The sequence below is a fragment of the Arachis hypogaea genome, chromosome 3, assembly GCF_003086295.3.
Source record: "Arachis hypogaea cultivar Tifrunner chromosome 3, arahy.Tifrunner.gnm2.J5K5, whole genome shotgun sequence".
Classification (NCBI taxonomy): domain Eukaryota; kingdom Viridiplantae; phylum Streptophyta; class Magnoliopsida; order Fabales; family Fabaceae; genus Arachis; species Arachis hypogaea.
In genome coordinates, this window is record NC_092038.1 from 25119138 (window position 1) to 25135828 (window position 16691).

Sequence of the window (16691 nt, forward strand, 5' to 3'; positions counted from 1 at the left end):
AATGCCAAAAAACTTTACACTGCCCACTGTACTAGAACCATACAAGGGTTCGGAGACCCCCGAGCCCACGTGAAGAAGTTCCAATCAATGATGTTCTTCAATGGTCCTAACAATGAGCCCGTCCTTTGCCGAGCATTCCCCATATACCTTGATGGTGCTGCATTGCTCTGGTTTTCTAAACTTTCTGCAGGTTCAATTTCCTCCTTTGAAGACCTAGCCAGGTCATTCATTGACTATTTTGCTGCATCAAGGATATACGTACATGGATCAGATTACCTCGGCACCATCAAGCAAGGTCAGCACGAGAGCTTGAAGGACTACATGACCAGATTCGCGGATGCCACCATGGAAATCCAGGACTTGGACCCAGCCGTCCACCTACACGCTCTAAAAGTCGGCCTCAGGCCCGGCAAATTCCGGGAGACCATCGCTATAACAAAGCCTAAAACGCTAGAAAAGTTCCGGGAAAGGGCGGCAGGTCAAATGGAGATTGAAGAACTCCGTAAGGCCCAAAAGTCAGACAAGCAACCACATCGGCGAGAGGAGGAAAGAACTTTCAGATCACCAAACCGTAGAGATATTAAGAAGCCTTCCAAGCTCACGCCAAAATACAACACATATACCAGATTCAATACCAAGAGAGAAAACATCATCAGAGAGATCCTCAACGCCAAAATCATAAAGCCACCAGCTCGAGCACGGAGCTACCAGGACTAAAGGCTCGTGGACAGAACTAAACATTGCGCCTTCCACCAGAAGTTCGGCCACACCACGGACGACTGCGTTGTTGCAAAAGATCTCCTAGAAAGGCTGGCACGCCAAGGACTCTTGGACAAATATGTCGAGAGCCGGAAGGGCAGAAGAGGAAACTCGGACAAGGAAGAGAACAAACAAGCAACGGCGGACAACAACAAAAAAGAACGGACAACTACTGATCCACCAAGGGGAGTCATTAGCCACATATCAGGAGGATTCGCGGGCGAAGGTGAAACAAGCTCGGCCAGAAAGCGAAGCTACAGGGCGATGCTAGCAATCGAAGGAACCATACAGCCAAAAAAGGACAAAGACCCGGACGTCACAATATCCTTCAACCAAACAGACTTCAGATCGGCAAGCCCTAACCTCGACGACCCCGTGGTAATTTCCATCCAGGTCGGAAAACTGTTGGTAAGGAAAACATTGCTGGACCTAGGTAGTAGTGCTGATGTTTTATTTTATTCTACCTTTATAAAGATGAAATTATCAGAAAAATTGATACAGCCCCCCTCGGGAGAGCTAATTGGGTTCTCCGGGGAAAGAGTCCCCATCATGGGACACATATGGCTAAAGACCACAATGGGAGAAATCCCTATGTCAAAGTCAATTGATATTCAATACCTAATAGTAGACTGTTACAGCCCTTACAATATTATAATTGGAAGACCCGCCCTGAATATATTCAGAGCTGTGGTGTTCACATTACACCTATGTGTTAAGTTTCCAGTGCAGGAAAACAAGATAGCTACAATGTACGCCGATCATCAAGAAGCTCGGCAGTGCTACAATGCTAGCCTAAAGCTAACCCAAACAAAACAAGAAGCTCAGACTCAGGTTCAAGCAATCCACACTTCTGCAGACACAGCGACACTGGCCGACCTCGACCCAAGGGAAGACCTCGACGAAAGACCCCGCCCAATGGACAACCTTCAACAAATAACACTAACAACAGATGACAAACAATGCACATACATTGGAGAAGCATTAGAAAGCGAAGACCGAGCAAGACTTATACACATACTGCGCCAGAACATTGATCTATTCGCATGGACACCAGATGACATACTCGGAATAAGCCCAAAGGTCATCTGTCACAGGTTAGCAATCGACAAAACAATCCGGCCAGTGGCACAGAAAAAAAGGAACCTCGGAGAGGAGAAAAAACAAGCAGCACTCGAAGAAACAAAGAAGCTCCTCAACGCAGGTTTCATCAGAGAGATTCGCTTCACCACATGGTTGTCCAACGTGGTAATGGTAAGAAAGAACTCAGGTAAATGGCGCATGTGCGTCGACTTTACAAACTTAAACAAAGCTTGCCCTAAAGATGCATATCCATTACCTTGCATTGATAAATTAGTTGATAACGCTTCTGGTTTCAAAGCCTTGAGTTTTATGGATGCATACTCTGGTTATAACCAGATTCTGATGCACCCAGAGGACCAAAGCAAAACGGCTTTTATAATAGAACATGGAAATTTTTGTTACAAGGTAATGCCTTTTGGCTTAAAGAATGCAGGTGTGACATATCAACGATTAATGGACAAAGTATTCCAACAGCAGATAGGCCAGAATATGGAAGTTTATGTAGATGACATGGTAGCAAAGACACCAGCACAAGGGTCACACTGTGATGACTTGGTAGAAATATTCGAACAGCTCCGAGCATACAACATGAGACTCAATCCGGACAAATGCGCTTTTGGAGTCCAAGGAGGGAAGTTCCTCGGTTTCATGCTAACCTCACGAGGCATAGAAGCCAACCCAAAGAAATGCAAAGCCGTGCTGAACATGACAAGCCCAAAGACAGTAAAAGAAGTCCAGCAACTAGCAGGGCGAATAGCTGCCCTGTCACGTTTTCTACCTGCAGTGGCAAACCGATCTTATCATTTTTTCCAAACATTCTCTAAAGGCAAGAAATTTGCATGGACAGACGAATGTGAGAACTCCTTTACCGAACTCAAACAGCTCTTAACATCACCACCAATCCTCCAAAGACCTGAGACAGGTAAACCATTGTACTTATATCTATCAGTATTTAACCATGCTATAAGCTCGGTACTAGTAACAGAAGCAGGGAGAAAGCAAAACCCAGTGTACTTCATCAGCAGGGTACTACAACCTACAGAAACAAGATACCCGAAAATAGAACAATTGGCACTTGCACTAATCACCATGGCATGAAGACTGCGACATTACTTCCAGAGCCACACAATCATAGTACGAACGGACCAGCCGCTGAGGCAGATATTAACTAGACCCGAGCTCGCCGGCAGATTAATAAAATGGTCGGTCGAGCTCTCCGAGTTCGACATCCAGTACGAGTCAAGGAAAACACTGAAGTCACAGGTGCTAGCCGACTTTATATCAGAAATGACTAATGACACACAAAACATAGAGGTCAATTAGAGCATACATGTGGATGGAGCGTCAAACAAAGAAGGCAGTGGGGCAGGGGTACTGCTGAAGGAAGGCGACAAAGTGGTGGCCGAGCAGTCACTGCAGTTCCGCTTCAACGCAAGCAACAATCAAGTGGAGTACGAGGCCCGACTCGCTGGACTAAAGCTCGCCCTACAACTACAAATACCCCGAATAACAGTTTACTGTGACTCTTCATTAGTGGTACATCAAATAAAGGGCGAATTCTAGGTAAAAGATCCTTTGTTAGAGAAATATTGGCTCATAACAAGGGATCTCATTTCAAAATTTAGCAAATTTGACATTATTCATGTGAATCGAGAACAAAACACCAGGGCCAATGTGTTATCCAAGTTAGCCACAACTAGGCAAACCGAAAACACATCGGCACTGTCCCAGCTAACACTTGACAAACCGAGTTTTGAGCAGGATACAATTTTAAGTATCATACAGGTACCAGATTGGCGAACACCTTTTCTCGACTACATCAACATAGGCACCATGCCAAATGATGAGCCGAACTTGCCGCTCTTCCGAAGAAGAGCAAGCTTCTATACAATGCTCGAAAACACCCTATACAGGCGAGGGCATTCCCAACCACTACTCAAATGCATCAGCAATAGAGAAGCCGAGGAGGTTATGGTAGAAACACACGAAGGAGTTTATGGAAATCACATTGGCGGCCGAGCATTAGCCGCAAAGATACTGCAAACAGGATACTATTGGCCGATGATAAAAAGGGACTGCATTTCAAAAGTAAAGGCCTGCGATAATTATCAAAAGCACGCCACACTCTCCGAAACCCCGGCCAAAGAACTCCACACCATAGAGGTAAGCTAGCCTTTCGATAGGTGGGGATTAGATATCCTCGTACCTTTCCCGAAAGCACCAGGCCAGGTAAAGTTCCTTTTGGTATCAATAGATTATTTCTCTAAGTGGATAGAAGCAAAACCACTGGCACACATAACGGCAGAAAAAGTGCGGTCTTTTTTATGGAAAAATATCATATGCAGATACGGTATCCCAAGAGAGATAATCTCGGATAATGGGAGACAGTTTACAGATCAGTAGAAGCTCGCTACCTTTCTAACAAACTTTAACATCAAACATCATTTCAGCTCAGTAGAGCACCCGCAAACTAACGGACAAGTTGAATCGGCTAACAGAATTATCTTGCAGGGATTAAAGAAAAAGCTCGGCGAGGCTAAGGGAGAATGGGCCGACCTCATTCCAGAAATCCTATGGAGTTATAATACCAGCATCCAGTCTGCCACAGGAGAAACTCCTTTCAAACTGGTATATGGCGCAGAAGCACTCATTCCAGTAGAAGTCAGCGTCCCAACATTAAGGACCGACCTCTATGATCAATCCAATAATTTGCAAGCTCGGGCAGCCGAGTTGGATCTTGTAGAAGAAGAAAGAGATATTTCAGCCATAAAGCAGCGAGCCAGAAAGCAATACATAGAGCGAAGACACAACAAAAGAGTAGTTCACAGGTCCTTCAACAACGGAGACCTCGTACTCAGACGAACAGAAGAGGCTCGGAAACCTCCGGGACATGGCAAATTAGCCGCAAATTGGGAAGGACCTTTCTGAGTTCTTCAAAATCTCAGAAAGGGGGCTTACAAACTAGAAACCCTCAAAGGAGATCAACTTCCAGGAACATGGAATGTCTCCTCCCTAAGGGGATATCAATCATAATATAATCTGTAAATTCGCGAATGATGGTACTCTTTTTCCCCTCCGAAGGTTTTTTCCCAAAAGACATGGGTTTTACTCGGAGAGGGTTTTAACGAGACCAGACGCCACAAATCATCATACCCATATAACTTACTGTGCAATCAAAACAGTTCTCATCCTGACAGTTAGCATACATTTCAGTTAATAAACACTCCAAATTATCCGAGCATTATCCTCGGAGCCCTAAAATCACGAGCCGAGCATATTCCTCGGAAAACCTCCACCATTAAAGCAAGTCAAAGTTTTTTCCCAAAAGCAATAAACAAACTAATCCGAGCTTCATACTCGGAAGTCAAAAATGCGCATACTGAGCATATTACTGGGAAAAATGCAAACAAATACAACAAACATAAAGTTATTCAAGTAAATCCTAAGGATCATTCCACCATAACCCCTATATCAGAGCTACTGCTCTCCTCGTTGGCAATCAAACCAGATGGCTGCAACCATCATCAATACATACACACAATTGTTATCACAACACAGCATATCATTAATCATAACCTTGCAAAAACGTTTCAAAACCCATTTAGGACCAAAACGAGCTTGGGGGCTGTAAGGAATGTACATAACAACAGCTCAGCAACCGAGGTTTGCGACATCACCTTCGAAAGCTCGCCTTAGTCCTGTCCAAACCAAGGCAAGCTTGGGGGCTATGATACATTACCTCAAACCTCGGCCGCCCGAGAAACTCGGCATGACAGCAACTAAGATCGGCCTCACGCCAGCTGTACGATAAGCTCGGCACGGAGGCAGATAAACTCGGATTCACCCATTTGAAAATAAGGAACGTGCTCAACAAATCTAAAACAGAAATATCATAACCAACCTACAAACCAGGACTTATCCACAATAAACGGTAAAACAACTCCTATAAGTCCGAGCTAATATGCTCGGCTAAAGTCAGGTTCCGCTACCAGTTTTCATATTCACTTATTTACTCTCACTTAATTATTCTCTCTCTCTCTCTCTCTCTCTCTCTCTCTCTCTCTCTCTCTTGAGATTATCGCTAACTTGAGCGTCGGAGTATCTTTTGCAGGTATTCCCGCCGCGGTGTTTGATCTTGGCCGACGTAAAGCTCTTCCTCCCGGTTGACGACTTACTCGGAAGTGCTTAAGCTCGGCATACCCAGTGTTCGGACGAATCATTATCAATCCATTTATTAATGGCATTAATTATAATATCATATTTTTTACTATTAGACATTCTTGTAATCAATACTTAATATTTTTTTATGATTTGATTTTTATATTTAAAAATACAATAAAGACTAATAATAATTATAAAGAACGGTAATAATAATTTATATTAAATGAGTTAATTGTAATTGATTTTTTATTTTTGTTAAGTCATTTATCGTCATTCAATTGAGATACAAAACCTGAAAGCTACCCTAATATGGTTTTGTTTCGGTTAATTCAATTATTTTCATTCAAAATTCACAACTCTAATATAATACCATTGCAAGCACAATTAAAAATTTAGAATAGGCCAAAGAATTTTACAAGAAGTCATCTTTATCATTGCAAATAGTATGGCGATTGAATTCGACCTTAATACGGTACTTATGATACAAGGTGCTGATGAAGAATTTGAACAACAGACGAACTCACCCGACGAGGTTGTTGTCAGTCAACTAATTTTTGAGAATATGAAAAATCACACTAGTTTTGATGAGGTATGATAATAAACCGATTTATTTTTTGTGTGTGTTTTTATGTGTATTTATAATTATATTGTACTACTATATTCATACACATAACATTCATACATGCATACGTTCATATACATAACATCCATAATTACATACAACTAACATTTAAAAATTAAATTCATGTTTATTAGATATTACATCCATACACGTATCATTTTTTTTAGTTATTGCATAAGTAACTATAAAGTTAACACAAATGTTTTTAAATTTTATCATAATTGAATTTAAAAAAAAGGTCAAATTTTTAAATTAATTTATTCAATACACATAACATTTATAAATTTTTAAATAATTTATTCAATACACAAATGTCAAATTTTTTAATTTTTTTTAATTACTTATAACATCTATAAATTCATGCACATAACATCCATAATTTCATATTAATAACATCCATAATTTATACTCATAATATTCATAATTTCATATCTATGATGTCTATAATTAATAAATTTTATAATTAATATTATCAAATTTTAAACTATACGTCTTATTGTATTTTTCAAATTATCTCATATGTGTACGAGTAGGTCATGATTTTAATATTTTTATTTAATATTCATATGTATGCTTATTTATTGATTTTAACATGACGAGTTAATAATTATTTTTAAAAAATTAGTTTTAATTTTTTTATATTTTATTTTTTAATTTTTAATAGTTTATATATAAAATATTAGTTGTATAGTAGAAATTGTTAAAAATTTTTAATTTAACTTCCAAACTTTTTTCATTGTTTAACAACTACAAAAAATTTACTGGCTACTATTTTTCCATAACTTATTCTTCCTTTTTTAAATAAATTTTTCACAAATTAAGCTACAACATATCATTACAATACTATCCAGTATCTACACAACTCACAATAAATTATAAAAAATATTTATTGTGTACAAACTCTAACTTCGAATTCACAATTTCACATTGAGGACCAGTTTAACTTAAAGCCTAGTCTACGAACCAAAAAAAAAAACATAGCCTAATCCATAATTCATCTATTAAAATAGAATAAAATATAAATTAATAAACATAAATTGTTGCAAATAATAATCCATTAGAAGGTGATTAATTAAAAACTTAAAATATCGTCAAAATTTCACTGACATTGATAGGATTCATACTTCGTTGCACTGCTACGAATAGCAATTTTTACTTTCTCACATTTATTAAAATAGGACAGACACGCGTCTATTTTAAATGCTTGTTACGTTATTTCAACAGACTAAGAATATTTCTTCCTTCAGCATCATAGAATTATCCATTTTAAATTCGAATTCGAATTTGATCAAAATTTCCGCTTAATAGTTTCATAATTTTGTTTTTCATTTTCTTTTATTGATTTTTACTACTATGCCACATGTCTATTATACAAAATTCCATTTCTTGATCATACAAATTTTCACTTGTGAACTCACTATTCCATTTCTATTATATATTGATAGATAATAATAATAAATTTACTCCCAACCTTGCCAAACTTTAAGAATTTTCCAAAGGAACATGTTCTCTCGTTACATGGTCACCTGTTATGTCATTTCTTGACACGCAACAAAAAAATTAGCCACGCATAACACTCTTTAAGCGACACGAAAGCAGAAAGTATGAGACTAATATCTCATTGTGTGAGGTGTAGGCAATAACTCCCGGGAACCACTTATGTCAATATGTTCATAACAATTTTTTTAAAAATTATGCATCAGGAATGAAGCTAAATAAAATATTAAAGGAGACAAAAAATATTTATATAATAAAATAAAAATAAAATAAAATTTTAAAAAAAATTAAACTAAAATTTATATATAATTTACATATAAAAAATTAAAATTAGAGAAAATTATTATCCCCTTTCTTATAATGTAGCTCTGCCCTATTATGTATGAAAATATAATAAGTGTCTTTACTTATATTTTGGTTTTCTAAAACCTATTAATATATAAAAAAATCAAATTTTATAACCAAATCTTATACATAAAATTGATTAATTTGATTTATTTTAACCAATTTTTTACTTTTACATTAAAAAATTAAATTTTTGGACAAATACAATATTAGATTTGGCCTGTTTATGTTAAAAAAAAAGCAATGAAAAGAACCAAAATTAGTCTTTATATCTCACAAAAAAAAAATCTATTACAAATTATGCATCAGTTTACAGATTCTTTATTATTTCTCAATTTGAAAATGCTACACAGTCTTTTAGTGCTGGTATTATCTTAGTAAATTCATAGAATGTCACAAAAATTGCTGCTTCCATTGGTTATGCATTAGATATGCCAGCTGATGAAAGAAAAAAATGGCATTACAGATGCCAACATTTGAAATCTTGAAGCTGCTAATAACATTTTTTATACTATTTTGATGAGGACAATGATTTAATGCATCTAGTTTTGATGAAGTCAAAACCAAAAGCACCTTTTACTTCTAAAATGACCCAACAACATGCCACCAAGATGAAAAATTCAGCTTTGAGAATTTGTTATAAAATAATGGTAAAAAGATATCCACTTGTAGACTTGTTAGCGTGAAATCCAGTAGGGTGGAGGAATTACAGAGCGTGACATGGGCGGCGGCAAATTGCAGCATAGCGCTTCCTGGAGAAGATGAAATCGGTAGCAGCAGCAAGGAAGAAGAATCGGCGCAGAAGGGAAGGAATTATGATGCCGCTGAAAAACCGAGAGTGTTAACTAGACCCCGAAAACGACGATGGACCTCGGACAAAATAATATTATCGCCGTTCGCCGGCAAAGATCCAGCCAAAGGCGAGGAAGCAGGCTAACGGAGGCAACAACTGGATGGAAAATGGCGAGGAGACAAGTTGCATATTGGGGAATGGAATTCTCTCATCGCATTGCTGGGTCCCTCATCCAAATCGCTGCGTAGCCGGAACACCAACACAGACAGAACCGTTGGAAAGAAGACAAACTGAACTAAACAAGAGAAGGAGAAGTGGCGCTACGGAAAGAAGGAATGAGACCCGAGACGACTATTTAGGACACGAGAAACTGCAAAAGAGTAGGAATTGGATAGCATCTGCAATAAGAGAGAAGAGCCGATCAACAGAACCAAACAACCAGCGCCTCTGGCTCGAGGAAGAAGGAGATCGATGCAGATCTTCTGGGTTGGGTTGGGTGGGGACTCAGGTCCTTTTTTGATTGATAAAAAAAATTAAGCATGCCAAGGACCAATTTATTTAAACTGGACAAGGTCAAACCGAGTTTAAAAATCAAGTTTAAAAAATAATTTATTAATTAGTTATTAAAAAATTATCAATTAAAATATAACACATCATCAACTTTAAAAAAAAATAAGATGCGAGCCTCCCAAAACTCACCATATGTCGATACCAAGGGTGGCAAAACGGGTCGAGCGCGTTGGGCTGATCCGCTAAACCCGCTAAAAAAGGCGGGTTGGGCTACAATTTGAAGCCCGCCAAATTAAAAAACCCACTAAACCCGCACCATCAAATTAGTGGATTTTGGCTGGGCGGGGCGGGCCGGTCCGCCGGGTCGAATATTTTTATTTTTTGTTTTTATTAAATAAAAGAGTGATTACTATTATAAAATTAAAAATTATAGAATTTTTAAATATTTTTTATTTTTATTCTTCTTTTAGTTATTAACTTTATTTATTTTATTTTACAATTTCGTATATATGCTCAAATTATGTGACTTATTTTTTAAAATAAAGATGATTCTATTGACAAATATTATTTTAAATAATTTTATTGAAGTTAAAAATTTAAAAGAACTAGTAAAAAATTATATTATAATTTGAATAATTTTTATTTGTATTTGATTTTTTAATTATTATTTTTTGGTTAATTTTAATAAATTTTATTTTTCAAAAAAAAAAGAGTCAAGCAGGCTAATCCGTCAATCCACCATAAAGTGAAAGCAGACTAGTATAGACTGTATTTTGAACCTATTTTAGTTGGCGGGATTTACCATCCCTATTCAATACCATTAAAAGCTGACTAAGCAAATAGCCAAAATCACGGAACGAGTGTCTCTGATTTTCTTAATGCCTAATTAAATATAGAATTTGGATAGTCCCATCCCTTAATATAATAGTTTAGTTGTTCACAATGCGTACAAAGAGAAGAAATAATATTTAAACCTCTTTAAAAGTACATTTTGAATAGTTTTACATAAATTAAGAGTAACTTGTATTTTTTTTTTCCATTTGGATCATATTGCAAAAGAAAATTTTTGAAGCACCAAAAGCATTAGAAAAAGGCAGCAATATAGGCAACACACATTCATGTCATTAACAAACTTTATAAGAGTCTCACATAAACCAACCCACAATCCACCGGCATACGACACTACTTACTAACACAGCTAAACAAAGATTTGTTATTATAATTTTAAATTGTTTTTCTTATTTGGGGTGAATTCCAAATTAATGGAATATTGATTTTAAGCATCAACAACATGAGGAGATTGTGCAGCAGCAAGGACAAGCTCAAGGTGGGGGATGTTTGCAGCGTAGTCCATAGCATTTGGGAGTCCCAGTGCTCTCAAAGCCAGATGTGCTGCCTTCTGCCCAGATATCATCATTGCCCCAAATGTTGGACCCTGCATTATTATTTATTAAAGTTGTTAATAATAATAACTCATGAATAAACTTTATATTAGATAGATGATATTATATTGCATATAAAATATATGACAAAGCGTGTTTGTTTATAGGTCAAAATAAAAAATTTAATCAATAATAAAATCAAAATAATATTAAATTAAATAAACATAAAATTAATTTGAGATGTAACCAAATTCTTTATTGATATATAATATCTTAAATATGTTATAATGTTATTTATTTCAAAATTATTTCACCGTGTAAGACTAGCATTATAGCGATACTACACAAGTCTTTATTTTTATTTTGTAGGTTTTCGTCTGCTATTCCATTGGATATACAGTAACAACCTTAATTAGATATGCGATTAAAAGTATTTTTTAGGAAAAAGTTAAAGAAAAAACAATTATATACAAACAAAAGCACCAAAAGGAAAATTGATAATGTACAAGAAAGATGTCATCATGCACACAAATAGATATGATCTTATGACACGGATCCAACTCCAAATAAAGAGAGTTGTCTTATTAGGAAAATCATTTCTTTCCAAACTTTTGAGTATATTTGGTCCAAATTAATTAAGATTCAAAGTCTAAAACTTTAAATGTGATTTAGTTTGAGGACTAAATTTTGCTAGCGAGTGTCCAAAAGAAAACGTAAAAGGTTTGCAATCCAAAACTTTAAAAAAAAAATAAAGTTTTTTAATGCATTAAAAAAAAAGTTAAAAACTTAAAAGATTTAAAATTCTTCATCTGTTGAAAAAAAAAACTTGGTAACAGATGACAAATCAAAAGACTTAAAAAATTTATTTACCATTCTAGGAGCAGCATCAATCTCAGCAACTTCCATGCCAGTAACAATCATTCCAGGAACAATCTCCCGAGTGAGTTTGACAATAGCATCCTCAGCAGCATTCATATCAAGTGCCTTCATCCCAGGAACACTATCAATCATCCCAATGCTCTTGAGTCTCTTAACCCCTGTGGCCCCAAACGGCCCATCATGCCCACATGAACTAACCACAACCTTAGCCTCCATTACATTTGGGTCCATGCATGACTGTGTGTCATGGTTCATTGACACCAAGGCCCAGTTTGTCACAACACCACCAACCCTGTTGTTCTTTACTATCAAGTCCTCGGCTGCCACAGCGTTGAATAGCTTCACGTTGGGGCGGGCGAGGAGCTTGCTCATGATGGTTGAAGTGAACAACGCTGCATGCTTGATCACCACGTAGTTCTCTTGCTCGTCGTACTCAATGCCGAGCTCGTCTAGGAACAGATGTGCCGGCTTACGCACTACCTGCCAGGGGCAGAACTAGGTTAAATTTTAAAGAGGGACCAAAAAATTAATTTTGTAATAGAAAGAGAGCAAAATAAAATTTTTACCAGAACTAAACTAAAATTTATACACAATTTATAAAAAAAAAAATTTGAAATTTGGGAGGAGCTATTGTCCCTTTTTACTACATGAGGCTCCATCCCTGCTACCTGCGGTAAAATGTGATAATATACCATTGAATGTTTTAGAAATTTTATTAAAAAAAGAGTGTTTTTAAAGCATTACTAAAATGATCAATTCGGATTAACATAACATGACATCCTTTCTCTGTATTATTGATTATTGACAACATATTAGCATACTAAATGTTGTCTAACTAAACAAATTTTAATTCTCAATTATCCTAATTTTTTTAGGAAAAGTATAGATAACCAACAATTTTTTTGAACAACGGGTGAACAATGTAAATTAATAGGGTTAAAAAATTAAATTTAATTAATAACATTAAATTACGGTGTAGTGTATTTTTATTTGATTGGTGGTTGTTCATGTTGTTCAAGATAATCATTGTTTACCTAGCATTTCCCTAGATAATGCTAAGTAACCAATGATTTATTTGAACAACATGAACAATAAATCTTAAAATTAGTCCATTTCAACTAAAAAATACTACACCTTAATTTTTTTTTTGGTGACTATACTACACCTTAATTTAATACTACTAATTAAATTTAGAATTAATTTACTCTTTTTAATCCTATTATTCACATTTTTGAACAATTGCTTATCTATATTTTTCCTTTCTTTAAATAGCTCAAATTTAAAATTTAGTTTGAATGTTTTATTTTACTTTTTTTATATTTAATAAAAGTAAATTTTCACATAACAATATATTCTTTATTTTTTTCTTTTTTGAAATATTTGCCACAACAAAATAGTAACACAACTTTGGTACTAAAAACTAGAAGAGGGGGAACAGTCTGTTTATGTATTAGATCTTTCATCCTCTTCAGAGCATCGGACATAATAAAGTCATCAACAGAGAACCCATCTTAACATACTTCAATACAAAAATTAATTCATATATAACGATTAATTTTAATATACAATTAACATATTTGTTCTTCAATTTGCAGGGCCGGCGGCACATACATCTACCCCGAACTTATATTTTTAGTACAAATCACCACCTTTGATTTTTAGTATGGCTCCCTCTTTGGGTCTTCCTAATTTTGATAATAAAATTTTTTTATATATTAAACTTATGAAAAATTTAAAAGCTTTCACAGTTAATTTCCTTGCTAAAACATGCATGTACATATAAGAGAAATTGTTGCAGGAATCCGGCCACAAATTCTCGCTGCTCTCCGGAGAAGGCAATAAACATTAAATATTGTGTATTGATATACATAAATAAAAAGGTTTACCATGGCAGAGAAAAGTTGGCCACCGAGCCAAGCGCCACCACCGGGACTGACAGACTGTTCAATGATGGCGATGTTGACTGACGGGTTCTTGCTGAGCTCGTAGGCGCACGACAGCCCGGCAGAACCGGCACCCACGATCACAACGTCGGTGTCGGCGTGCGTCACCATGTCTGTCATGTACCTACGGGTCATCTCCCGTGACACGATCGACTCCCTGATTGGCTCGAACTTGAAGGACTGGAGATCGTATGGTGGTGGTGATGGTGATGATGCTGACATGGATGCGCGGAGGGAGAGGTTGAAGTTTTTGCGTGCATGTTGTTGGGGGTTCAGGCGGAACACGGTGTTATGGGAGAGGAGAGAAGAAGGGCTTGCGGTTTTGGTGAAGGAGGGAGAGGAGATGGTGGTGGAAGCCATGGTTTGTTGGATTTTGGAGTGTGTTCAGTGAAGTTTTTGATGTGTTGTGGGTTCTGGTGAGTGTTGATGCCGATATTTATGGATGGAGACTTGGGATTGGGACAAAATTGGTGGAGAAAAATATTCCGAGTTAAAAATTTTAAAAAAATTTTAGTTTTATTTTATTATAAAATTTTTTTATTTATATTAAATATATTACTAATGGTTAAATTTTTAAATCAATCTAATAATAATATTTGATAAATAAAAAAATTATTTAAATTAAAAATTATTGTTAAACTGAACTCAAATTTAAAAATTAATTGTAAAAGATGAATAATTTTATGTAAATAAAATATTTAGAATAAAATTAAATAAAATAAAATTTAAAAATTTAAATTTAAGAAATAAAAAATATATTTTATTTAAAAATTATTTAAAAAGAGTAAAATTAATAATACTAAAAAAATAATAATTTAAAATTATTTTATTTAATATAATATCTATAATTTTATATATATAATATTTAAAATTATATATTTATTAATTTTAATATTATATATTTAGTTTAGAAGTAATTAATGAACGTAAAATAAAATTTTAATATTATATAATTTTATATATGTAATAAAAAATTATTATGTAAGAAAATCATTATTTAACAAAATAATATTTATTAAGAATTTTTTTATTATAAATAAAAAAATATTATTTTTTCTGTACTCTTGTGTATATTTATGTACTCTAGAGATAATAATAAATTGATAATAATTGTTATTATCTATTCTAAAATTTAAAAATTTAAATTAGTCATTTTTTTAGAATTTAAAGTGAAATTTAAAACTCTATACAAATTATACAATTTTCTAAAAATACAACAAACTTATTTTAAATAAAAAAGTTATATTTAAAAATAAAGTTTTAAAAAATAATTTTTTTATTTTAAAAAAATTTTAATTTATTTAAATTTATTTTTATTGTGTACCAAAAATACTTCTCGAGCGAAAAAAAAGAGTGGAGTCAAACTCATAAATGTAGAAGGCATGTAATTTCTTGCAAAATTTAATTCTTATAAGAATTATTAAATGCTTGAAATTAAGTTTTTTATTGGAGTTTTTTTTGGGTGAAGTATTATATGTTTTTAAAGTGCTATTTTTATCGTATTCATCTTTTTCAATATTTTCAATTTTTAGTTTCATATTTTAATTCTATAACTGAAATTCTTTTTCTTAATAAATCTATAATTATATTAAAAATATAAAATTTATTTACTAATTTATAAAAAGAGTTATTAGAAACAATAATATAATGTATACGTCAAAAATAAAAATAAATACAATAATCATCAAATTTATAGGTTTGTATAGATTAAAAATGCTAGAAAATTAGTAGTTTTAGTTTAAAAAATTAAAAATTAGCTGGCTTAAATATAAGGAAAAGAATATTGATCATTTATTGTTTTGTGATACAATTATGACAAGTATTTATTATTATTATTATTATTATTATTATTATTATTATTATTATTATTATTATTATTGAATTAAGGTAGATTTTGCACCCAAACTCCTTAAGGTGAAATGTTATATTCTCATTATTTTTATTTTTTTAAAATAAAATTCACTATTATTTATTATTATCATTATTATTATCACATTTTTATTATTATTATTTCTCAGTTGTTAATTACTTATTTTAACCAATTTTTCATTAATTAAAAAAAACACATAAGAGTATAGACACACTTATTTTTACCTATCAGCGCGTGCTTCTACTTGGCCAGTTTTGACTTATAAATGTAGCAGACTATTCTAGACATTTTTGTCTGGTAAATCAAACAAGTGTCATGCATGCACTAATATAAGGAGGAGTCACGGTGTACTTAATTTTGATTTGGATGCTTTTTTTTTTCTCCGTTATGAACGAAGATGAGATTTGATTTTCAAATTCGCGTTTGCAGCAAGCAAAATATTTTAATATTTGTGTTTACTAAATCAACATTGTCATTAATTCTAAATTTAATTTTTTTTTTACCAATCTTATTTTTTATACATGTTATTATTTTATTTATATAATTTTTATTGTTTTTTTATATAAATTTTTTTATTATTTTTATTTTTTGTTAATTTTTGTTTAATTTCATATTATACACTTTTATAATTATACTTTTTATGTATTAAATTATTATTATCTTTTTATAATATAATTTATTAATTTTATTAGATAAAATAAATTAAACAAAAAACTATAAATAATAATAACAGTAAAAAATTATAACAAACTAAAAAAATTACTAAAAATATTAGAAAAAATATTATATAAAAAATACTAAAAAATTTAAAAAATTAAATATAATAAAAATAATATTATAATTTATTGTC

General features: G+C 33.5%; 1 protein-coding gene across 1 annotated transcript; it reads right to left on the reverse strand.

The window, feature by feature from the left end:
* Positions 1–10869: 10869 nt before the first annotated feature.
* On the reverse strand, positions 10870–14410 carry LOC112789941 (thiamine thiazole synthase, chloroplastic). The gene is made up of 3 exons (XM_025832120.1): positions 13915–14410; positions 12020–12508; positions 10870–11202 (listed from the first exon to the last, which is right to left on the reverse strand). The coding sequence occupies exons 1-3, from the start codon at positions 14329–14331 to the stop codon at positions 11044–11046; spliced, it is 1065 nt and encodes a 354-aa protein (XP_025687905.1). The 5' UTR covers positions 14332–14410; the 3' UTR covers positions 10870–11043.
* Between the last annotated feature and the right edge of the window lie 2281 nt (positions 14411–16691).